The sequence below is a fragment of the Triturus cristatus genome, chromosome 5_2, assembly GCF_964204655.1.
Source record: "Triturus cristatus chromosome 5_2, aTriCri1.1, whole genome shotgun sequence".
Taxonomy (NCBI): domain Eukaryota; kingdom Metazoa; phylum Chordata; class Amphibia; order Caudata; family Salamandridae; genus Triturus; species Triturus cristatus.
The window spans coordinates 30678064-30704972 of record NC_140588.1 but is presented as its reverse complement, the minus strand read 5'-3'; the positions used below and the strand labels follow the sequence as shown (position 1 = coordinate 30704972).

General features: G+C 43.1%; 1 protein-coding gene across 1 annotated transcript in view; it reads left to right on the top strand.

Annotated features, from left to right (window-relative positions):
- The window catches only part of GABBR2 (gamma-aminobutyric acid type B receptor subunit 2), a 2527100-nt gene that overhangs the window by 1712564 nt on the left and 787627 nt on the right, over positions 1 to 26909 (top strand). Inside the window, exon 8 of the mRNA XM_085606789.1 lies at positions 11816 to 11876. Coding sequence (XP_085462915.1) covers positions 11816 to 11876 — 61 coding nt within the window. The remainder of the gene's footprint in view (positions 1 to 11815; positions 11877 to 26909) is intronic.

The window sequence follows — 26909 nt, the reverse complement described above, 5'->3', positions numbered from 1 at the left end:
GGACACCATCTCCCACCACCCACTCATCAAATGATTATGCCAGACAGGAATCAAAGACTACGCCCTTAGATGGATGTTATCTTTCCCAACCAGGTGAACACAGAGAATCCGGCTCGCTCCCTTCACCTCACAACCCAGGCACACAATCTGCGGCATCCTGCAAGGTTCAACCCTCAGTCTGAACCTCCTCAACATCTACATGACGCCACTAGCAAACACCATCAGAACCCACAACATCAGCATAATTTCCTACATTGATGACACCTCGTCCTCTCGCTCTCAGCTGCCCCCACCATGACAAAGTCTAACTTCCACAACTGCATGAGAAACGTCTCCACCTGGATGTTCTACACCGACAAAACCAAAGTGCTGGTTTTTGGCCGACACACATTCCCCTGGAATGACACTTGGTAGCCATCAAAACTCAGCTCCCCGCCACACCGAAAGACCATGCCTGCAACCTCAGCATCATCCTGGGCAGTGAACTCTCCATGAAATGAGAGGTCAACGCCGTCTCCTCAGCCTGCTTCCACATTCTCTGCATGCTCCGCAGAATTTTCAAATGGCTCCCTATCAGCACCAGGGAAACAGTGGGGCAGGCCTTTATCACCAGCTGCCTGGAGTACGGCAATGCACTCTATGCATGGCCTGCCAGCAAGCTCATGAGAAGACTCCAGACAATTCAGAACGCAGAAGCCAGACTGATTCTCAACCTGCCCAAAAGAACCCTCATCACCCAGCACCTGAGAGACCTCCACTAACTCCCCATCCAGCAAAGGTGCCAGTTCAACTACTGACCCACATCTACAAAGTCCTCCACGACCAAGGGCCAGAATACCTGAACCAGTGCCTGAACTTCCACAAACTGTCCAGGAACCTCCTCTGCACCACCCGCCTTGCCATCACACAGACACCATGTATCCACTGCTGCCGCACCAGAGGGCACTCCTTCATCCACCTTCCCGCCAAGTACTGTAACGCTCTCCCCCTCCACTTTCGAACATCACCCTTACTGATAGACTTCAGGAAGAAACTGAAGACCTGGCTCTTCAAATGAAACCCGGAGCCCAACGCCTTGATACCCTCACGGGTGATAAGCCGCGCTTTACAGTACTGTTTGATTGATTGATTGATTGATAGATAAATGAAAACCAGGTACAAAGCATGAGCACTATGTTTTTTTTTTACATTAGAGGTACTGAAGACAGGTTTCAAGTTACAGGTTGCATTGAAGCAAGACAGGCATATTTTTTAGTCCACAACTATAGGCCTCTGGTGTTGTGGGCAATTCATTTTATTTAGAGAAATAATACTTAACGTAGGTTTGGTTACTAGGCTGCACTAGACCACATTATTGGAAGTGGGTGCTTAAATGTTGTGAAAAAGTATAGTCTTCAATAAAACATTGAAATTTAGCTGTAGCCACAGTCTGTTTCTGTATAGTTTTCTCTAGCTTCCTCGGCTGAGGGGGGGGGGGGTGTTTTGAAGCATTACAAGGTTATGAGCTAAAACTCTGTTACGACGTTCATAGTTCAGAACAGTTCATTGTATTCAGTTGTATTACTCATGTTTCTGTGCAGTGAAATTGATTTGCAAGTAGATGTTTCAGAAATGAACAGTCAGATTTGTTTGTTGTGCAAGTAACATTTTAGTGCTGCCTTTTTAAGTAAATTTCTGCTATGAAATTATGTCCTTTCATTTCTGAAACATTAAAACAAATGTGTTATTTGGGAGGAGCTAATTTATTCATGCAGAGGGCTAAGTTCTGTGTGGCCCTTTTGTATTAGGACTTACTATTACTTTACCTATTGCTATGTGTCCTGTGGTAACTTAATTTCTTAATTGCACTTTGCATTATTGCATTTACTAACAAATTAGGCTTTTGATTATAAACTAATGTTTTACTTTCGGTAATGATTAATTTGATATTCAAATAAATCTACTAACTGAGAACTGGAAGAAGTCTTGTTGTGGACATTTTTCCTTGATGATCTTGGCTGATTGTTTGAGTACAGGATTCTCCCTTTCTCAAGGATTAGCCCTCTTGAATGTTAATTGAGTTTGAGTGTCAATAGTTTTGGTTGAGAAGCGTGGGTAATGTAATTAAGCAATTTTGGTGGGGGGGTGATTTGCTGGCAGATGAATTAAAGATGCTGCAGATGAAGTAAAGTCTTATTAGTTTTGATGAAGGAAGGAGAAGGGTATTTAGTGAATAATTCGACCCTCATTGTAACTGCTGATGATTAGTGATCTGTGGGCAGGTGAACTGTCCTATGGTGAAGCGGGCCAACGTTGGAGTCTGGCAGAGAAGTCCTCTGAGGGTCCAGTCCAAAAGGTAGATTGGTGAGTATCACTTTGTGGTGTTGTGAGGGGGTGTCTAGAACAATGTGTTTTGTGACCGATTTTGTCGTTAGTGATTGCATCCATGTTGTGGTATGGTATTTTGATTAGGGTACTGTGTTTTACTTGTGGAATATTATTGGCCATTGATGATGGTGCCTGTTGAAACATTGTGCTGCATTTGTCTTGAAACTCTTAACTTATGATTTAGGATTTTTAGAGAACGCACAAGTTAGGTATAATGTCTGTGGAAGCTAAAAGGTGTCGCCCCAGTTTTTGACTTCATGATTTCCTTAATAGCCTAGTTGTGAATGTACTAATTTTGAAGAAGGATAGTGGCTGTTTATTCTGTACACAATGATTAAAGGTAAAATCTTCCAGGCCGAAGGGTAAGTCGTCAATGGTCAAAGCTTGTCTTGGTGTGTAATAGTGCAGTGTCTTGAAGAGCTACTGCTCTTGAGTTGGATTTCCATCTCATTTTCCAGTACACAAACACAGGTTTTAGTCCCATGATTTGTGAATTATTGTGTTTGAATATATTCTGTGTTGTGGTTATATTGGGTTTGATTGTGTGGTGTATTGTGAAGATTGTTTAAATGTTACAATGGGTGTGAGTTTGTGTAAGTCTTAGTCTCTAGCAGAAGCACAATCCCCACCACCATGTGAAAGTCATTCCTATGAAATGCTTGCAAATTATGGGATGCACACTTGCTGATGGTTTAAAGAATGGTACAAGCTTACTAGGGGTACCAGGAAGCTGCAAAGTACTGATAATGGTACCTTTGATATAAAGAAAATTGCTTATGTGGGTAGTTTGTTTAGTACAGCTGTACAACCAAGAAGGGTTGAATGACTGGGATGCCAAGGCGAATATGAAAGCAAAACAGAAAATGTTGAAGGATCAAGTTAGTAAAGCTGTATGTGATTGTATGGGTGCTAAGTAGTGCACAAAGAAAAAGGCATGGCGTACTGAAGTGTGGGAAATTGTTGGTTTATTTCCTGTGATAGCTGAGGATCATGCAAAAAGTAAATCAAAGAAGCATATGATAAAAAAGCAAAACATTTGTTTTTCTGATAAAGAGCATGAGATGTTGGATAAATTATTAACAGGGAGACCACTACCTTATAATGAGGTTGGAGAGTTTTGATTGAGACAGGATGATGGAGAACTGCAGCCGAGTGTAATAAAATATGTTTAGGATGGTGATTAAATGAGTAAAGTAAGTGCAACAACTTATTGATTCGAGAACTAATTGTAATATGACTGTGAATGTAAAGTTTATTGAGGTGGTATTTTTGAATTTTGACACAGGAAAGCGAACTTGCGAAGAATATGAGAATCTGGAGAAAACTAGTATTTTTAAGTCTTATATGATGGTCATGGCAGATGCTCAAATGAGAAAAAAGACAACTATACAATTAAAAGCAAATTTGCGAAAAATGTTTGGGAGAATGCACAAAGACACAAGAGAGAATGGATTTCAAAGCCACTAAAGAATTAAGTGAGGAGAGTTGTGAGTGATTCTGAGTGTGAGAGAATTTCCATTGTGAGGTGTGTAGCATACATAATTTTTGGGCTGTTATGAAAGATTTTCTAGAGCTTAGAGAGAAGCTTAAGAAATGGTGCACAGAGGTGGCCAGGATTGTTACTGTGTCAAAGGTATCATGGGATCATTTTGATGCATTGTTTTCAATCATAGAGCCAAAGAATTTCTGATTTGAATGCAAGATGATGGTGCAGTGGCCAGATAACTAATCACTTAGAAGTCTGCCGAGTTATAAGCCATCTTCAGCGGTTGTGGATAAATATGCTGAGGTTACTGAACATTCATAGTGAAAAGTTCCAGTGAAACAGGTTGATGAGTCAGAAATGATGAGGACCACACAAACTGCAGAAGATTTGGTTCATGCATATGATGAGAGATTATTGCAGATTTACAGTTAATACAGTGGAACCATCCCACTTAGGGCGAAAAGTGTTACAGCAAACAAATGATGGACGGAATGCTGACAATGCAAACATTCTCTCCCAGTCAAAAGATCTGGGTTAACTCCATCATTCTTTTGCCCAGACGTGGGTCCCATGCTCACTGTGCCACTGGATTCAAGCTAGCCTGGCTGAAGAAGGGTGACATACCCTGTAACCGGTCCCAGGATGCTTGTTTCCGGTCCAGGCAGGACCTGCCTGGCAGTTCGGCCTGGACTGTTCCCATGGGGCACAGGGTCAAGACTGATTTGTATATGGGTGGGTCCAAACTGGGGTGGCGTAGTGGGCAAAAGAACGATGGATTTAACCCAGATCTTTTGACTGGGGGGAGAATGTTTGCATTGATCAGCATTCCGTCCATCATTTGTTTGCTGTAACACTTTTCGCCTTAAGTGGGATGGGTATGCCCAGACGTGGGCCCCTTGCTCGCTGTGCCACTGGATTCAAGCTAGCCTGGCATTTGTTTGCTGCAACACCTTTCTGCCTGCAGCCCTCTTGCCTGGGGCAGAAGGACTGGACTTGCAACTTGAACCCTGGACCACCAGATTGACTCCAAATAAATAGTTAGATAGTTAGATGGCCTTCTGACCTGAACCTCAGGGACCCAAAAGGCTCCATTTCACCTTGGACCCAAACCTGACCCTTCAAGTGGTGCCCACAGTACTGAACTCTAGAAAGTGGTGGTGAAGGTGACCAGATAGCTAAAATCTAAAAGCAGGGACTTGGGAAGGTTTTGGCAAAAAGCTGCTCAGAGAACCAGGAAGTGACCAAGATCAGCATACTCGCATATCCGCCTGAGGTGCATCACCTGTTGGATTGACTGCACAACTTCTCCCCTACGTTCTTCTCCACATCAGCAAATTCTGTTCAGCAGCCCTTTGTCATTGGGGTATCCGGCCTCATGGAATGGTCTTTGGCTACAGCACTCTGCCTCATCCAACTTTACCTTCTCAGAACATTTTTTCTCAAAATGTCTTCTAAGTCTGAAGGTCGCTGACCGGACCCAGTCTACTGCGTGTATCCGAACCAAGTTCCATCATGGTCAGACATATTTTTGTACCTTTGCCTGGTCTCGCACGACTAGATGTTCACTGGTTGACACTTTGAACTTTTAGGTGCTAGTTATTCCTAAAAACCTTAAGAATTCATAACTTTAGTTCTACTCATTGGATTTTTGTCGTGTTGGTGTCAGCAATGTATCAAAATATACTATATTCTTCTAAATTGGTGTGGGATTTCTCTTGTGTTGTGTTTTCACTTTATTACTGTTTGTGTACTGCATAAATAATATGACCTCTAAGTTGAGCCTGACTGCTTTTTGTGCCAAGCTACCCAGGGTTTAGCACAGATTAATGCAAGGCCTTTTTGTGGCTCACCCTGCAAGGGATTGTGGCTGTTGCTTGACCAGGGTTCACTCCTCAGGCAATTAACAACCCAGTTTCTCACAGTGAGCTTGTTCAATACTTACAGGTTCAATTATCCTAATTTCAGAGTATGTGTTAGCAAAACAATGTTGGAAAGAAAACGTGTTCTACAGTGAGCCATGTAGGAAAGACAGTGGTCCTTTCATACAACTACAGATTGATTGTGTACAGGTGCCAAAGTGTAATGGAGTGAAATACATATTGTTTACCATTTTTCTGTTTTGAAAGTGGTGGTGCGTCTCTAACAAAGAAGGAGTGATGTACTTAATCTGTAAAATTATTATTGAGGGAGTTGATCCATTGATTTGGAATGCCAACTTCAATTGAGTCAGACAAGGGGACACACTTCAAAAAAGAAATCATGAGAGTTAGTGTGCAGCCTTGAGTAATGATCAGACGTTTCATTGCAGTTATCATTCAGAAGCATCAAGAGTAGTGGAGAGATATAATACACTTAAGAGCAAGCTTTCAAAAGTGTGTGCCTCAATGTCTTTGGAATGTCCAGATGCACTTCCTTTGAAGTTGCTAAGCATGACATGTACTTCAAATAAGAAAACCGGATTGAGTGCCCATGAAGTTCTCATAGGACTATCTATGAGACTGCCCAAAATCCTATCTTCAGGTTGAATAATTGTACTGATGATTTGATCATGGATTATTGCAATCTCCTAGCTGATACAGTATTATCTATCTCTCATCATGTGTACAACTTCTAGAACCAGGTGATTGGGTGACTTCATAAAGAAACACATAAGGAGAAACAACCTCAAAGAGCCATGGAAGTCCCCTACCAAGTGAGCTTGGTGACGAATACAACTGTATTGTGTGAAGATTTGCCGTATTACATCAACAAAAAGTGTGTGCTGCTCATCAGACTATGAAACAAGTTGTTAAATCACAAAAGCAAAATCAAATTCGATATGTTGATCCAGATGGGGAGTGAAGAAAAAACTTGAGCATACTAAAATGAAACAAACCAAGAAAATGGAATCTTATCTGTCTGAAAGTGAGACAGAGAAAAATACAGCATTCAAGAAGATCCTGAACAAAGTGGTGCAAAATCAGCATAAGAAGTCAAAGGATACATTGACACAGAGACTAAAGTGAATATTGGAGAATTATCAGAGTGGGGCACAGTGATGCAACAAAAAATCAACATGAAAGAGCGTGCCAAACAAAAAGTACACAACTCCTGAATGGGTGTATTTGACAAAGATTGAACTGGATGAAATAGACATTGATTATGAAGTTGTTTGATTTTTATTTGGAGATTCTCAAGAACCCTATGAAATAGTAAATGCACTGAGAAATCAATACTGAATAATTTCCCAGATGAAGAAGGGACCTGTGGTCTGAATTACAGAAAAACAATTTTTTTGTGGAAACTAACAACTATTTTCCTGTATTACTGATTAGTCTTTGAAACTTTGCTATTATGCAATTGAAGATTCAATTTTGAAAGGACTATTTAAACTAATTATGGAAATACCTTCTAAAAAATAGAAGTTTAGCATGGCTTATCAAAAGACTTTAATCGTTCTTATTTCAATTGCATTTATTAGTGTGTGAGAGTGTCAATATCCTCCTACTGGGTATCTTCCAAACACTACTCATAAGACAATATTTTGGAATACTACAAAACATCATATTTTAGAACAAAGAATATTTATGAGAAAGATTTTGGAGATAATTCTTATATAGATTTGTTGAAGAATTATAGAGGCATACTGAATTTGCCATTGATTGTTACGTTTGTACTCACTTACCAACGTCTGTTTCAGAAGGTGTTACATGCAATTACCATTAACATATGGATTGACAATTTTAGTTTATTATTCCATTATAATGCACCAGAATTATTTGGAAGAGACTAATGTAGATAATAATGTTCCAATAGACTACTTACTTACTATTAAGAGACTTGAAACATCTGCATTGTGTGTCAGCTCTATAGAATTTCATTGTATTAACCCTGAGAGTGCTAATATACTGAATGTGTGTAAGTTATCTGAAGTGCAAAGTAACATTATTAAAGAATATAACAAGGAAAGTTCTCATGACAGGTTTGAAAGAAATTAGGTTTGATTTGAAAGAAAAGCTGTGCAGTCATTTAGTATTAGGACTTATTCTTATTAATGTGCCTATTACTTTATGTGCAGTGATTACTTAATTTCTTGAAAGGCATATTGCATTATTGAATGTATTAATGCATTTGGCTTCTGATTATAACTAATTACTTTTTTGAATTATTATTTTGACCTTTAAATAAATTTACAAATTGAGAGCTTAATAGTCTTAGCTGATAATTTCAGCACACAACTTTCCCTTTCCTACGAGTTGACCTTCCTTAATGTAAATTGAGTTGGAGCTACTACAGTGTTGCACTTTAGCTAGGATGAAACCACCCATTTCCAATGAGTTGTTGTGAGTTCTCTTCAGCTCCCTTGTCACCATTGCTATTGTTAACAAGGTATCTATTCAAATGTCTAGCAGAGTCGCATCCCAACATCTCCATAGTTTCAGGCCACAGCATAGGTCGATTCCTTGGGAAAGATGCAAATAATTAAAATGTAAACATTACATTTGCTGTAAGGCAGCTAGAGACCCACTGTAAGAGTGATGGTTATTTTTACTTACAGCATAGCAACCCCACAGCCAACAAGACCCAACATCCCCAATCCACTTTGGGGGCAGCAGTGCATTCACATGAACATCACTACACAACTTGGTGTGCCCTGTTGAGATCCTCGGTCAGCTGGCCAAAAGCACAAGGGAGCTGGCAGGGATCCAAGGTAGGAGGAAGTGCTCTGTCGGACTGCCCACAGTTGTCAAGTCCATAGCCTGTGAGGGGCGGGGGTCAATCTGTACCTGTCGCGGCCGGCATGACACGCAGGTGAGGGGGCGGGTGGGAGGGTTGCACGGAGGTCTTGCGGTTTCACTGGGGGGAGGGAGGCGGAGGGTTTAATTAATTTTTTTTAAAAACAACCCTTACCGGGTCCCTTGCCTCCTCAGCGCCTGGCCGGGTCCCGCGTTTTCCGAACAGGAAGAAGCCACAGTCAGCCTCCCTCCCCTAAGCCAATCACAACGCTGTAATGGCAGCGCTGTATTTGGTGAGGATGGCGCCCAGCTGGGCGCCCATGGGGAGGCCACCTTCTCTATGTAGGCTGCATGCAGCCTACTTAGAGAAAAGGCAGAGTGTGCATGACTGGTATGGTCGGCCCCAGAGGGCCCACAGCATTGAGCCACTCCTCCCCGACCCACCCACCTGACCACCGCTAACCAGGCATACCCTTCTGCTTTCTCACAGTGCCAGAAGCAGAAACATGAAATGGTATTTATAATGCCATTTTATGTTTCTGCTTCTCGCACTGCGAGAAAACAGTGGGGTGACGCTCCTCTGCTCTAATGGAGGAGCCACCCCTGACCTGTACCACTTAAACTGTCCCAATGCATCCTCCAGAATCCCTAGTGGTTTTGCTAGGGGGAAGCTGCAGTCAGGTGCTGAGACAAGTCGTGGGGTACTCCAGCTGAGCTCTGTCTTAATTCTTTGTTACACTCATATCACTACTGATTAATTCACATTCTGTTTTGTCAATGAAGACTAGTAGGACTACAGCGTAAATGTGTGATATATGGCATGTTAACACATAAGAATCTGTAATATATTCATGAATACAATTATTTTATTAATCAGGTGTTTTCCTCGCACTCTAAACTACTCTGCTAAGAAAATTGAAGGAGGTCATAACTCAGCAAAGGGAATGTTTGACATTGTTCACTCTGTTCTATGCCTCGAACAAGTCTTCTCCAATAGATTCATCAAATGACAAATGCAATATACAGAGTACTTTGTGCAAAAGGTGAGGGATATTTATAGCAACTTGAAATGGAATGACATCAACAACAACCCAGGACAGGACCCTCAATTTATGTATGGGTCGCATCAGAGTCCATTCTTGGAGTCATTCGAGCTTATGAGTATGGACTGCTACCAGACTCTTTTCTCTAGTTAACCCCTTCAGTGCCCATGACGAGCTGGACTCGTCATGGGCCGCGGTTGCGCTGTGCCCATGACGAGTCCAGCTCGTCATAGACCCCGCCCGCTAATGAAAGGCGCGGCACAGGGCGGGGAAAGGGGCGGGCACTGAAGGGGTTAAATCTGGCTCGCCCAATGACTCCGCACAAATGGATATAATGGGAAAGGAAGGAGATGTTATTTTTCAGATTTTTCTTAGATAGTTAAATCTTTCTATCTTGTTGCCAGTGGTTCCACCCAGCTGGAAACATGCGATGTTCATCCCGCTATTGAAAGAGCCTTTATTAGATCACAAGTTACCTGAAAAGTGTTGGCCCATCTCTCTTTTGCTAATCCTGAGGAAACTACTAGAGAAATTCATCAACAGGCAATTGGTCAATTATTTGGAGTAACACAACTTACTGCACTCCTCTCAAACAGGATTTCGGACAGCTCATAGCACAGAGAAGGCCTTGCTTAAAGTTACTGAAGAGATTCATCATATTGTGGACAAAGAAGGGTCCGCTGCTTTGATCCTGCAAGATCTTGGTGGCGCTTGTGACACTGCTTCCTACGAGGCCCTGAAAAACAGACTGAATGACTGTGGTGTTGGTGGCAAGGCACTTCCTTGGTTTACATCATTCAGGGACATTCATTTCAAATAATATCCCCTCCGTTTTCCTCCAGGAAATTGCAGCTTGAGTGTGGGGTCCCTCAGAGTTCTGCTCTGAGACCCACCCTCTTTAATATTTATGTCCGACCGCTGGTAGACGTTGTCGAATCATTTGGTTTGTCATTGGTGTCCTGTGCTGACAACAGCTGATTATATCACTGTCTCCTAATACAAATGGAAGCCCCCTTTGTTTTAGAAACTGTGGCCAATTGGATGAATATGAACTCTTTAAAATGCAATGACAATCAAACAGTGGCGTTAATCATTTATAAACAGTCATCTAGCTTGGGTCCTCACTGGTGGCGGGAGACATTAGGACCACCCCCAGCACTAAGCCTGCGGTAAAGAGTTTGGGAGTATTAATCGATAACTCCTTGTCATTAGAACACCAAATCAAAGCTGTCACATCCTGCTGCTTTGGCCTCCTGAGGAATTTGAAGACATTTCTTTAGGAGTTTCCTCTATCAATCAAAAAGACAATTGTGCAGGCCATGATCATCTTTTGACTGGATGACTGCAATATCCTTTATTTGGGTATTGCTAAGGGCAAGCAAATCATCCATAATCCTGTGGTGAGATTGCTCTGGCATGCGCCTAAATCCATCTTGGTCTCCAAGAAGCTTCGCTCTCTGCACTGGTTGACTGTGGGAAAATGCATTCAGTACAAGGCCTTGTGTGTCACTCATCGTGCCATGCTCAAAACTGGCCCAGCCATTCCTAATTCTTTCATTGTGCCCTCTTGTCCCTCTAGATGCTTGAGATCATCTGAATTCACTTTGACAATGTTTCTGCTCTTTGAATTAGTCAGGCAGGGAGGAAGACCTTTTTGCTTCCTGGTGCCCAGTTTATGGGACAATTTGCCAATCAGTATCCGGGATAACACAAACCACGGTGCTTTCAGGAAACAGCTGAAGACCTACTAGCTCTTTCAGTGAAGCCTCTTCTGCAATGCCTGCTGCCTCCTTTGGGGGGCGCTAGGACACCCTGGTGTAGGGCAGCCATGCACGATATATATTCTTTTTAAAACATAACCTATAATGTAACATTACATATCATAACTTCACATCATGTCATGTCAAACAAGCTCTTTTACAACATTTTTCAGTAGATGCCTTTCACTAGCAGAAACGTTTCCAATAATTGAAATTATATGCAAATGCTATACAAGAAAAGCAAATTGAGTCAAAGATATACTAATAAACAGATCTAAATTGAATGATTTATATTAATAGCATAAATAATATCCTCGTACCTGATTTTTCCAGTCATTTTATATGTTTTGTATTATATTGTGATCTGTCATATTGGCTATTGCTATTGTTTATCTGCACATTGCAGAATGTTGCATGAGATTTAACATGCATTTCTATTTTTAGGGGCAAGTTATGTTCAGAAATGGAGAACGGATGGGAACCATCAAATTTACGCAGTTTCAAGGTAGGGTACTGATACACCTTTTCTCATTTTATAAAATGTTTTCTGTATGATGAGTTTGTAGTGTGCTGAGCTACTGCTGTCTCCTTGGTAACTGCCGACCCTCATACTGAAAGGTGTAACTTTTCCACTTGGACAATCACAACATGGAAAGACCATCTTTTAGACAGAGGTTCTGTAAACAGCTATTCCACACATTATTCTTTGCCGGCTCCTGCTCCGATCATCTGACATGCTTACCCTGCGGCATACTTTAAGGTCCCCAGAGGGTTTGGAATTATGAAATGTTATGAATCATTTTGGCCTCCGTCTCCTCTGGTTCTAGTCCGACTGATGCAAGTCACTTCACAAATCTAAGCTAGAGCTGCAGTTCAGTTTCCTTGGGTGAGGCCTGGAACAGATGAAATATTGTAAATGCTTCTTTTTTGCACAGAGTCCTGCTAACCAGCCTCCTCTTCTGCAGCTTTAGTTGACCCTGCACTCCAAGAGCCAGAGACCGTGCTTTTGTCCTCTTGTATGCCTTTTTCTTGACTCTCAAAGCTTAAACAAAGGCACAAAAAGCTGGTGCCCTCAAAAGTAAGAAGAATAGGTGCCTTTACAGCTACCTTTTCAAGCTATACTATATGCAGACCATTCAGACTTAATATGATGAAGACTTAGGGCCTGATTTAGAGTTTGGCAGACAGGACACACAGTCTGCCAAGTACTGGGTCCACTAACCCTATTAAGAGTCAGACGAGCTGTCAGCTTTCCATAATCTGTGCCATCATTGGCTCTGCCAACAGAAAGCTTACTCTGATGCCCTGATAGAATGCCAGCTCTCGGAGAAGGGGCATCACACCACCCACTATATTTAGGGCTGACAGCCCAATGTCTTGTTATTCTGTATACCAATGCCAGGGAAAACCTGGCAGTTATGAACAAAACAATTTAAACCATGTCCATGTAAAAACTCCCTAGTTGCAGGGGTTAGTAGCTATTTCTTTTTCAAAAATAAACCCCAATTGGGGAGTTTGTTTTTGAAAAACAATATGTTTTGTGAACAGCTGTCAAATCTGAAATTGTCCATCCACCAAAATGTTGGTACATTCAGAGAAAGTACCATGATGGCGGTTCCTCTGAAGGTAGTGAGTTTACTGCTGGGCCATCAGAATAACAGGCATAATGTCCTCTGCCAACTTGATAGATGAATGGTGATACACTACATGCTAAATCAGGCTCGAAATATGTAGCACCTTGGCACTGTCAGATTTTGAGTACTCGCCACTCATTTTAACTCAAATTAGCAGGTTCTAGACATGAATAAACTGATGTTTTCTTTTTGTGAACTGTGTGTGAGAGCGCATTGGTTGTGAGTCTCAAGTGTGAATTCTGACTGAAAGTTGTAAGTACAGGTTTAGCTTTTGGGCCCAGTAATCACTTTCAGGAACCTTTACCAGTCTCATGCAAAAGGTTCCAGAAATAGGAATGTGGATGTATATCTTTGAACTTGAAAGATACATATTTCTTACATGTGAAGGCTAGTATTTAAATAGTTGGACATGTACTTTTAACTATTAGATGCCCTGGTGGTAAAAAACTCTTAAGTTAGTTTTTCAATACTGCAAGATCTACCTCTCCTATAGGATAACATTGAGTTACCTTATTGCATTTAATAAGAGACAACTTTCAATCAGGAGCAGGTAGGAATATCGAGTTGGGTGTCTGAAGAATTGTAAGGTAAAAACATTTTTAATGGTAAAGCCAAATTTAAGTCACAATTCTGAAAATGCCATTTTTATAGAATTAACAATTTCTTGTCCTACCCATATGGTGTCTGCAGCCAGTATCCTGGGTCACATAACTAGGTGTAGCTGGCTATTGGTCTCTGTGTATTACTCCCAGACAGTGAGAGTGAAATCAAGGGGGACTAGTTGTTGGCAGGATGGGCCATCTCTGACTTGATGTGTGAAGGAGCTCTCGCATACCACACTTGCACATCACAAAGGCTCTGCTCCAGCACACTTATAAAGAGTTTGACACTAGTCTGTTGTGCCCCCAGACAAGCTGGGACCAGGGCAGGGAGGCAGGAAATTCCAAACACCTCTTAGGGTGGAAACCTCAAGAACTGTCTCCTACTTCAAAGCTGGCACCAAGTATAAATATTGGAACCTTAGACCCAATTCTTCAGTACACCTCTGAAGCTGTGGAAGACTCAGAAGGACTGTTATGATGCTCTATAGCAAGGCAGACTGCTTCTCTGCTGCTGCTGATGCATCTATAATCCAGTTGCACTACTGCATGAGTGAAAAGGACTGGACCTGCAGCTTGATCCCAGGACCACCAGAGTGACTCCAAGAGCTAGTTGGCTGTCCTCCCAATCAGAGTATCAGGGATAGAAAAGGCTCCAACCACATTGAACTCAGCACCTGGACTCTGCCTGCTGTGAATCTTGCCCTGCAAGTGGTGCCACCCTTGATCAGGACCCTTGGAAGAGGCCCTGAAGGTGCTCAGACATCCCAGCTGTGGTCCAAGCAGAACCGACGTAGTGTGATGCATGGCTTCGCAGCTCTTCATCGGAACCACCGCTGCACAATACATCCTAGATGCAGGATCTCGCATCGCAGCTCTGCAACTCCTTCAAACCGCCTTTGCGCAATGCATCCTCAATGCAAGACCTCACATTGCAGCCCGCAGCCCCTCGTAAATGCTGCTATGTCACACATCCTCCATGAGGGATCTCATAACACTCCACAACCCAGATTAAAGGGACTTTTTTTAGCAGCCTAACTTGGTCCGTGCATCCTACCTATGCTCCATCATGGTAGCCTGAACTTGTGACTTTGTCCAGGTCTGGCACGACGAGATAACCACAGATGGCGAGTGTGCGTTTATGCACTATTTTCACTCAAATCTTTAAAACTGCACTTCTCCAGTTCTACTGATTGGAGTTTTGTCGTTTTTGTCTCAAATAATTTATTTAATTTAACTCTATTTTTCAAAAGTGGTGTGGGATTTTTCTTGTGTTTTCACTTAATTACTGTTTGAAGTGCTGCATAAACACTTTATACATTGCCTCTACGTTAAGCCTTACTGCTTTTGTGCCAAGCTTCCAGAGGGGTAAGCATAGATTAATTTGGGGTTTGATTGTGACTTCACCCTGACAGGAATCGTGGATGCTGCTTGAGTAGAGTACCCCCCCCCCCTCCTCCCCATCCAGTAACCCAATTTCCTTCACGGACCAAGAGCTAAATTCACAAACTAATTGTGCAACCGTAAGATATTTTTTAATCAGGCAACTGTCATGTGACAAACTGAAAAGTCCAGCTAAGTGTTAAGTATATTTGCAAATGTGCAGCACAATTGAACATATGCAAATATGTTAATTCTAGAACATTGCTTATTTGAATAAACATGAGCTGGATGTAGGTGTGGGATCCTGCCCCGTATCAATTAATCGCTTATTCTGTTAAAAATACTCTTTGATTGCTCACCCAGCAATTGCAAATCGCTTACGTAAATTGTCGTTCGGTGTGAGTGATTGTCTGAAGCACATGGTGGCAGTCGTCCTTAAGTCTCTGTTCCATGATTCACATCCAGAGTTGACAATCATGACAGTATATTCCTGGAGAGCTGATGCATATTCAATAGGGGACAGCAGTTCAAGCAACGCTTGAACAAAGTACACGAATGCCATCATGAGATAACAGTGGAGTGTGCAGATTTATTCAATACTCGCATTATCACACATCTTAATATATCTTAACATACCCCTTTAAGAACACAAATCCTTTTTATATACAAACATTTCTACCGCCAGTTGCTTATTCACAAAACATACCAAATCTATTTTTCAGTCACTCTGACTTAATTTTTTCAGGGTTGGTAGTACACCACAGAAATAAATTGGCCACAAGAACTACTTAACATTTGCCATAAATCGTTTTGAAAGTGTTCTCTGCAAGTCCACTGATGATACACAGTGGGATAAAAGCTAAGCTGCACACATTTCACATTTGCACACGTTAGGGAGTTGGTGTTCGTCATTGGTTCTGATTTACGCATTCATCTACATCTTGCTGAGTTAAATCCTTCCGATTATGGAAATGGAAATTTGGATCAAAGCTAAGCACAGTTTATTTATTCCATGCTACTGCCATGTCTGGTGACATGATAGGAGCCTTGCAGTGCATTTCTGAATTGCAAAATTATCAACATTAATTTGTCAGTCTTCAATAGCACGGCTGTAGGCTTGCTGTGGACTTGGGACAGTTTAGGAAGTGTGTTTGTGGACATAGGGGCCATTCGTGATTAAAGCTGACTTCCAGTGCACAGTCTACTCCTCTGCAAGGCAGCATCTTTGAATTTTCAAATGGAAGATGGTCGTCCTTCCATTGTTGTATTTCCCATCATACTGGTTTACACTACAGCCCAGCATGCTCCTCTCTTCCCAAAAGTAAATTCCACTGAGATTGCAGTGATGCTGAAAGCATTACACCCTGGCATTCATTAACCAACATTAAAATAGCACATAGAAGCAGTCTGACCCACCAGAAACATGTGAAGATCGAAAAACGTGTTTCTTGGTCCTTGAGAATGTCAGACACGATTGAATTTAATATTTTCACACCAGTTTTGTCTGCACAGGGAATTTTGTTGAATTTTCTAATCAGGCCAAAGCTATTACTAAATATACAATGTACCGCACTTTGCATTGAATAATGTAAACCATTTATTTGATATATTTAAGGGGCATATTTATCTCGCCACCCTTATGTCATGCAAGGGGGGACTCAAGGGTGACGTAGCACTAAGTAAGATTTGTCAAGCCACGCAAGACCACCTCCTTGCATGGCTCTGCATGGTTTGATAAATATGGAGTAACGCAACGAAGCACAAATCACTGCGTTGCGTTACTCTGCCTCAGGGAGATGGTCTGTGAGTGGAGTGTGGGTGTTCCCGTGCATCCACCCATGAATTTTGGCACATTCCCAGATTTACCAACACTGGTAAACCTGGGAATGCGTCAAAATGATATGCTTTTCAAGAGGAGGCTCAATGAGGAGAAATATTTTTATTTCTCATTTGTTGTTTCCTCTTTCTACGTGTGCTGCATTCTGCCGCACACGCAGAAAGAGGAAAATGCCCCTGATGATTGTGTTTGTGCAGGTAGTTGCCCCTTCCTGCACAAAAACAATACTGGCTACAACACAAGCACCCTTGCACCACAGCGGAAAGGATTGGCATTCACCATATAATGTTAAATATGATGCATTCCTCACCTTTCCCTTTCAGGCAGTGCATGCAAGGTGGCTTGCTGCACTGCATGAAAGCTTGATAAATGTGCCTCTAAGTTTTGTTATTGTGCTCGACGCTTGAGTTGTTGAGAATTGGCTCTACAAGTGTTATGTGAGCTGGCTTCCCACAAGTTGCTTCTGTTTCCCAATAAGGCAACTTCCTCCTGCAGCAAGGGTCATTTCTGATGAGTGGTATACCTTAGTCACTTTCCAAAAATTGCATTGCTTCACACTTCAGAAGCTTTGTTGTTCCAAATTCACATCTTTGGCACTTTAGGCAACTGCATATGTACTATTTACCACACAATGTGTAATTCCTGAGAAGACTGCAATTTCCAAAAGCAATAACTATGACTGTAAAATTTAAGATGGTGGATACTTACTTTCAAAACTGCTACGGCTACTCTGACTGGGGAGAAGACAGACGTTCAATGTTCATTGCCAGCCCTCCGGCATCAATCACTCGGTCTCCGATGGGAGCCAAAATGATTAAATATCTAGGCATCTGGTTTTCAAACAACTTAGAATCAATCCTCCATAGTGAACAAAAAACAATAAATAAAATCAAAAACCTACTAACCTCATGGTCCCCTAAATATATTTTGTGTTGGGGAGGGTGGAGACCTTGAAAATGATGATTACACCGATTGTGAACTTTCTATCTAATATGCTCCCAGTACGTCTCTCTCATTCCTTCTTTACCACAGTTGATAAATTGGTCTCTGAATGTCTTTCGTTGATAAAGAAGCCCAGATTAGGCATTACAAAACTAAGGCTACCATGTGTAAAAGGGGGGAGTGGTCTTCCTACCTAGTAAAATTATCAGACTGCATTTTTTTCTCCTCACGGTGCCCGTTGGTTAGAAGTGAACACCCTTTGCAGTAGTTCCATGACAAATTATCAAACTACATCTCATTTCACCCTTCTCATTACCTGTGACTCTTACAATGTCTAAAATAACTTCGCCTCACTCTAGTCTAATTTTCTTCAACACGATCTGCACTCTGCGTCTGCTAGATAGGCACCTAGCCTCTACTCCCTCCTGCTTTAGCAAATGCTACTACGATCGGTCCTATATGGGCAGCAAAAGGTATCAACCTGGTGTCTGATGTTTTTGCTAACTGTAGCCCCCTTTCTTTTCCTTCATTACTGGCGAAACACCCCCTTACCAACATGGATTTTTATGATTTTTCGGACAATCAAATCTAAACTCTCCAAAATGGGCCCTCTCCAACCCCATCTTTGTTCCAATTTATCCAACAAATCAGTATAGATGGCCACTTGGCATCTAAAATTTACAAACTCATATACAACTCACAGTCCACCTCAATTCCTCCCAATCAAAAATATTGGTCCAAACCCTTCTGAAATTCAAGCACACTCCCCTTACCGGACTCTTCTTGGCCCAAAATTTCCACCAATCTCATTAAGAATAAATCAATCCCAATATTGTCCCAGACAACATTTTTTGAAGCACACTTCTTATACTGGACTCCATCCAGATTTTCCAAACCAAAACTGATTGAGTCTGGCTTCTGCTGGTCCTGTGATGAAGCCCCTGGGTACATTGTGCATATGTTCCTTTCATACAAATGGCTTTCCTCTTGCTGCGTCAATATCTATAAGCAACTTAAGGCTAACTTCAATGTGAACTTCACGCTATCCCTACTCCTTGTACTGTTAGGGCCCCAGGCTTCCACTTTTTCATAAGACTTACCTGACAAAGACTTAGCTCTACTAGATCTTCTACTAACAGTGGCCATTAAAGTCATTCTCTTGGACTGGAAGACATTAAATAATGTCATTTCACACATAGTGGGCATGGTTCGTGTATCTTAGAAGCACACATAAGAGTTTACCTGCCTCTACGGGGAGCTCTGTCACAGCTCACTCCACTTGGGACACACTGGATAGCGTTGTGGCATCAACTGACACTCTCTTGGTCTACACTGCTCCGTCCTCGATCATGGCTGTCATTCTCACCCTTTCCTTACTGTTTGTCACCCAAATGGCGGTTCCCCCCTACACTATCTATCTCTCTCCCTCTTTTCTTTTCCTACTCCTAATTCATATTGGGTATGCCTACGGTAACCCTCTTCCACATCTGTGTTTATTAGGGCTATGCAATGCTGTTTTATATGCTCTGTTTAGCGAACCTCAATTTAACCCTTGACATTGTGATGCATCACCTTCTGCCTGAAGACTCTGTTTACCTATATTCCCATTTGCACAAGGTTGTAGGTGGTAGCAATATATATTTTTACTGACATTAACATGTTCTAGTAGGCTTCACGTATGTATGCATTGCATGCTTTCTGTTTTGTATTGTCTCTAAGAAAATAAGAAAACATTTAGAATTTAAAAAAGGAAGGTGGATACCATGGTTCAGCATTCATTATGGCTGCCAGTTGTAAACCTAATAATTTACAGTTTGACTATTATTAAATGATGTGTTCAACTTTTGGGAATCTCAAGGGGCAAGAAGTTAATTTCTTTACAAGCGATGTCCCTGTGTGTTCGATATTTCAGACAACTGAGAGTACCAATTCTTTTCATGTGCAATGTTTATTTCATTGTATGCATTATTTTCACATCCCTCAGATGTTTTCTGTAGACTTGTGTAATAGAACTAGCTTCTTAGATATCTTTAGGAAACTGAATAATATAATACATGATCTGCTTGTAGCTTACAATAACATTCATAGTGTCAGAGAAGGAAGATTGTAAAGAAGTTTTCAAAAATAATTGGGACATTAGATTAGAATAACTCTTGGTATCTGGTACGGCGTAGAACTGAAAACATGAATGAAGCAAAAACTGCTGTTTAGGATCAGTGGACCAAGCCTTACTTTAGATGGCCAAAAACTGTAAAATACAAAATATTTGGGTATGACACACCAATATTTCTATTACGATAGAATCTACGTAACTTATACATAGCTTATACATAACTTATACATAGCTAACTTGAACACATTTATTTGAGATCAGACATATTTATTTACATCTTCTCTGGAAAAGTTCACATAAAAATCCATAGGCAGAATTACAGAGGTGGGGTTATGCTTTTAAACTGCATTTATTGGCAGTGATGTGCTATTTAGCATTACATTCGATATTTTAAAGGTGTGCTATTTTGCTCCAATCAGTGATGTTTATTTTACTATAGTAAAAATCAATGTTCACATTTTTTCTACAGTAGAGAAAATATGCAAAGCGAGTTCAGACGTCACTATACAGTTTGTGTGCTATTGACATTTTATTTGCAATAAATATTGCATTAACTCCAATGTATACTAGAGCCATAAAAAATTAGGCTCCATTATGATGGTCATATGCCCTTGGGTACAGGGAAAAAGTAGCTCTCTCTTTTCGCTCACCTTCCCAACGCATGAAAGGCTGTTCGCAAGTAGGCGGGGTTATTTAGCTGTTTGTTCCCACAGTGACCTGTGTAATGGGTGGTAATACTTGAATCAATACCTTGAGTTTATAAACTTTGGTGAATTGCTGTTTTCAGTTTGCTTGAAATGAATCACCTATGCTTGTCAATCAATCAATCAGGGGCTTTTAAAGCGCGCTACTCACCCGTGAGGGTCTCAAGGCACGGGGGGGGGGGGGGGGGTGCAGCTCCGGGTAAGCTGAAATGTCAGGTCTTAAGGCACTTCCTGGTGGTGTGTAGGGTGGGGGAGCGTCTGATATTGACTGGGAGTTCGTTCCAGGCATTAGCGCGACGTAGGAGAAGACTCTTCTCCCAGCTCTGGTTCTGCGGATGCGCGGGGTCGTTGCTAGGGCGAGGTCGGCGGAGGTATTTGGGTCTGATGTTGTGGAGGGATTTGTAGGCGCGGGTGAGTAGCTTGAAAGTTACTCTCTTCTCGACGTAGCTTGAAAGTTACTCTCTTCTCGAAGGGGAGCTAGGGGAGGTCTCGCAGGTGTTGGGTCATGTGCTCATGTCGTGTGGTGCCGAGGACGAGTCTGGCTGCGGTGTTCTGGATGGTCTGGAGTTTCTATATAGGAATTTGTTGATTTCCGCATAGAGGGTGTTTCCATAGTTCAGTCTGCTGGTAATGAGTGCCTTGGTGACAGTCTTTCTGGCTTTGGGTGGGATCCATTTAAAGGTCTTGCGGAGGATGCGGAGAGAGTTGAAAAAGGTGGAGGCGACGGCGTTGATCTGACAAGTCATGGTGAGGGAGGAGTCTTGAATGATACTGAGGTTCCGGGCGTGGTTCGTCGGGGTTGGTGGGTTTCCGAGGGCGGAGGGCCACCAGGACCTGTCCCACTCGGTGGGTGAGGGTCCAAGGATGAGGACCGCTGTCCTCTCCGAGTTCAGTTTTAGGCAGCTGTTGCTCATCCAGGCTGCGATGTCTTTAATTCCTTCTTGGAAACTGAGTCTGGTGTCTTCAGGGTTTTTCGTGAGGGAGAGGATGAGCTGGGTGTCGTTGGCGTAGGATACTATGCTGAGTCCATGCTGTCTAACGATGGTGACGAGGGAGGCCATGTAGATGGTGTGATGTCCACTCCATATTGTGCTGTGATCATTGTGTCTATAGAGAACTTCTGCCCACAACACAGGAGGCTTTGGAATGTATTCCAGAGAACATTGGCTGGTGTAGATGAATCAGAAAGAGGCAACAAAACAAATCAACATGGGAAACCCCATGCCTAGCACAGTGTGGTAGCCAGCTCAATCCAAGGCTAAATTCGTTCAGTTCAGAGTCTCTTTTGCATGCTTCTTTATTCCCTCCATTTGAGCTGCATCAGCTGTCAGGAACAAGATGGCCACATAAATACACCTCAGAGAGAGGTACAAATATCCAACCAGACCAAGTTCTGTTCCTCGTGGCTGATACCACCGATGGCTGGTGGATTTCCTCCAGGTGGTTTCATGATGCACGTTGCTTACAATATTGTAATTCACATGACTTCAGCACAAATACATGGTACTGCATTATGGGGTAAGTTTGATGTATATGAGGAGGCCATTGAAACTTAATTTTTGTTGCCATTATGAATATAACAACACTACGCCTTTGTCATTCGGGCAAGCAGAGTGGCCTCGTGTGTCCCTGGTACATTTATGAGGTTCACAGCTGTCTATTTCACTGTCCCTTGCACACCGCAGCAACTGTCAGAATCTCGGTCTATAAACAGTTTTAAAATAAGTGCATTCCTGCACACTATGAAAATTGCTAGCTAAATACCAGCATGAGACGATTTTACTATCATACCAGTGTAATACTATCTCTTTCACGAACGCCTGCCTGAGTGGTAGTTCTAGGAACCAGCAAAGTGAAGTATAGTTGCGCTAAATTTAGAAGACAGGAAATGCAGGAGGCATGTGATGTAAACGATGTAAGTATGATTCACTATGGAAAGGGGATACAGTACATTAATTCACTTGGCCTCCTGGGTGCCACTACCTTGAAAGCCATTAGCCTCTGGTAATTGAATGAGCGCCTCCATTTCTTGCTTAACCGGATGTTCAAGTTTCCTACCAAATCATTTGCAGACCTTCAAGCAACACAGCATCTAACTACTGAATGAGAACTCTACGGAGACTCTAAACTGAGGCTTCTCTACCTTCAAAAGTAGATCACGCGATATAGCGCAGGAGTTGTACATTGTGTAAAAAGGTAATGGACTTAGAAAGTAGAGGCATAAGTGCACAAGAAAGTGCTAGGTAATGGCAATAATGTGTGCTGTGCTACATCAGAGATACAGGGCCACTGCCCACATCCCAGTGCTGACATTTCCAATCTGTCGTGGACATGCCGCGTGGTTCCATCCTACTGGCATGTGAGATTCCTTCAGTTTTTAGATATAACAGATATGCATCTGGCTCTATCCCCGTTAGTGGCTCTCTCGGACTGCATTGCTTCTGTTATAGTCCTCCCACCCTACGGATATGGGACCCTCTGCTCTCATACTTATCGAATGAGGATGTCACTTTCACACCTGTGTAACGTTTTAGGCCTTTGGTGCTAATATGCAATGTGATGAACTGTTTGGTGGGGTGAGCACACTCCCACCCCTATCCACCCTCCCCCACCCTCCCACAGCCGGGCTGGCACAGTCGTGGTACAGTCCTGGGAGAAGGCTAGTGAGCCCTGCATGAGGTATGTGAATGGCGTAGATAGCGCTGGGTGCTATAGATAGTTGAATGGGGTGCCACGGGCATAATTGTTATAGCGTGCGCGAGCTCACGGAATGTGGCGCTGACTTAACTCCTGGGCTGTATTTGTCCCTCACCTGTCACAGTCTGCCTGTGTTCCTTTGTCCCACTCCAACTTACTCTCTTTTATTGATTTTTTTCTTCTGCTCTTTTACTATGTTGTTCTGACGAGTTATATGAATAAACATAATAAAAATAATGAAAAGATTTTACAAAAGCATAGACCGTGGCACAACACCTGCACTGTGCGGTTATCGCAATACTTACTCTAAGTTTTTCACATTAGTTTTGGTTGAGTATATGACAAGGGACGCATACAGTGTAAGCCATGGGTACTCACAAACTTTCTCTCCGGGGCCAAATTTACAGTGTGGTTTGTGGCCGAGGGCCGCACTGGTGGGGGCGGGGTCAGTGGGGGAGGGGGGCAGGGCTAGAGCCACAAAAAAACTGTGACCACGAGGTTGAACACAGGTCCCTGCAGCGGACGCCTACGTCCACTGCAGGGACCTGTAAAAACCTATATATATATATATATATATATATATATATATATATATATATATATATATATATTCTCTCTCTTTCCCTCCCTCTCTCTCTCTTTCCCTCCCTCTGTCTCTCTTTCCCTCCCTCTGTCTCTCTTTCCCTCCCTCTGTCTCTCTTTCCCTCCCTCTGTCTCCCTTCCCCTCCCTTTCCCTCCCTCTGTCACCTCTCTCTCTCCCTTCCCCTCCCTTTCCCTCCCTCTGTCACCCTCTCTCTCTCTCTCCCCCTCCCTCCCTTTCCCTCCCTCTGTCACCCTCTCTCTCTCTCCCTCCCCCTCCCTTTCCCTCCCTCTGTCACCCTCTCTCCCTCCCCCTCCCTTTCCCTCCCTTTCCCTCCCTCTGTCACCCTCTCTCTCTCTCCCTCCCCCTCCCTTTCCCTCCCTCTGTCACCCTCTCTCTCTCCCTTTCCCTCCCTCTGTCACCCTCTCTCTCTCCCTCCCCCTCCCTTTCCCTCCCTCTGTCACCCTCTCTCTCTCTCTCCCTCCCCCTCCCTTTCCCTCCCTCTGTCACCCTCTCTCTCTCTCTCCCTCCCCCTCCCTTTCCCTCCCTCTGTCACCCTCTCTCCCTCTCCCTCTGTCTCCCTTTGGCTCCCTCCCTCTGTCTCCCTCTCCCTCCGTCTCCCCCCCTTTTGGCTCCCTCCCTCTATCTCCCTCTCCCTCCCTTTTGGCTCCCTCCCTCTGTCTCCCTGTACCTCCCTCCCTCTTCCTCCCTCCTTTTCCCTCCCTCGTTCTCCCTCTGTCTCCCTCCCTCTACCTCCCTATGTCATCTTCTGTCATCTCACCCTGCGTGTGTGCCAGCCAGCTGAGGCAGCTTCCAGGGCACACCAACAGCCGCACCCGAGCACTTCACAGGTCTTTAAAAGACCATTTGCATGTCAATTGTTGTATTTCACCTCTTCTTAGGCCCGCAGCTCCACTCTGACTATCCCTGGAACCGCCCGGCCCCCACAGAGCAGAGTCAGAGTCGCGCTGGTGCAACCGGCAGCGTTTAGGAACACTCATTATTTTTATTTTTTTTTAACCACGGGTACGATGTCTGCAAGGTCCGTGGGCCGTACTATGAGTACCCGTGGTGTAAGCCATAGTAACCTATATCAGTATGACATACTAGCGCAGACAGCAAACTTCCAGTGAAGCAATGTAAATGGTACTAAGATGAATCTCTGTGATTTACAGCATCATGCCCATTGCTAATTTGTATGCCAACCACGAGATGCTCTGGTGCCACAAAAGGCTATCGAGAAAAGTCTAAACACTTGTGCCACATAGAAGTTTGTTGCTCACACCGTCACCAACAGGCGGCACAGAGGATACAACTATTAAGTATTGTGAATATATGGGTGTATTATATGGTAAGGTTGTGAGACCTTACTGTGTAATACCCTTACAAAAACTGTCTTGGGCCCAGTCAGGCTCATTTCTAAAACCTTAAGCTCAACTCTGGGTAGCTGTGGCTTTGAGCAGCATGGTTTAAACAAAGGAGCTAGTGTTAAGTATCTAACAATACCAAACAACAAAATAAGAACGCCACACAACACAACAGAAATCTGCTGCCAATTTATAAAAATAGATTGTCTTTATGAATTTTTATAGTTCAAGATGAACAAAATCGACCAGAGGGTTCCAGAGATATAAATTTAGAAAGAAAACTTAAGTATCAGATTAACCGCAAACAACCATTGGTAATCATAAAGTTAGCAAACTTTTGAAAAGTTTGTAAAAGTTGTGTTTGACTACTCCGGATGACCAAATCCAACTGGAAGAAGTTCTGGGGGACCAAAAATGTGCATTTTTACAGTTACTTTGCGACCAAAGCATTTTCCAGTCCAGTTCCAAACCTTACCGCGTGACCGCCATCGACTTTAATGGAGTGGTCCTGATACTGCGAATACAGCAGATGGAAGATGCTCAAGGATGCTCTGGATACTGAGGGATCGATGGGGATGCCTTTGTGGTTATACCTTAGTTCACGCGCCAGGTGAGTCAACTATGGCTAAGAGGTTGGGGTCTCTTCAAATCCTCCTTGAGCCACTAGAAGGCCAACTGCGGCTGGGATACCCATCTCCATCTACAGCGGTCCCAGCGATTTCCTTTGGTGGAAGCTGGTGTCCCTCTTGGACAACCATTCTGAACTCAGGCAACAATCCTGGGTCTGGCAGACTCGGACGCAACTTTTGGCTGTAAAGGATCAGTCTCTTGGGGCAGTGAGTCTCCAGAAGTGGCTACTGACTTGCAGAGTCGGGCTACTTCAGCTTTAATGGCCCTGGTGCTGGTTCCAGGGGGTCAACCAACTGACCTTTTGAGTCACATCTTTGATCTGCGGTTTGGGAGGTACTTTTACCTAACCCAGAAGCCACACACACAGTCTTCTCCTCACTAGTCCAAGGTGCGGCAGTTGCAGTCCAGCAGATGGTGCAGCCTCTCTTTGCTAAGTCCAGGGGTCAGCAGAGCAGTCATTCTTTGGTCCTTTCTCCAGTTCTGGCTTGATGTGAAGTTCAGGGTGCCATATTTATTCAGAGATCGTGTTCTGGTGGGATGATGTGTTCACTAGCCAATGGGTTACCTGGTCTCCTGCCACTCTGTGATGACTTTGCGGCTATGTGCGGTATCTAGCAATTCCAGAGTGCACTATTCTGACCACTTTCAAGATGTCTGAACCCTTCCTCAGATGTTAGGAGCTTGGTAGCCCACCTCAGAGGTGAGACTACCTTTGGGCTACAAGCCCAAAGGAAAACTAGTTTGGACACTGGTCTCCCCTGCCTGTTCCCTCCACCAGCCTCTCTACCTGAATAAAAGGCGATCACACTCTTGAGGAGCTGCCATTTGCCTTCCTGCAAAGGGGAGGTAACACCTTGTCCTGTAGCAGGCAGCTGTTTTTCATAAGTCTGGCAGTCTTTCACACTGCTCCCCAGGATGGTAGAAAGCTGTCTGGTGGCCAGCGAGCATGTGAGGCAACTTGACAAACAGGGTTACAGAGTGGCAACGTTCTAAAAGTTACATTTCTAAAACAGTGACATTAAATTTGATTTTGGCATCAAGTCAGGTTTATT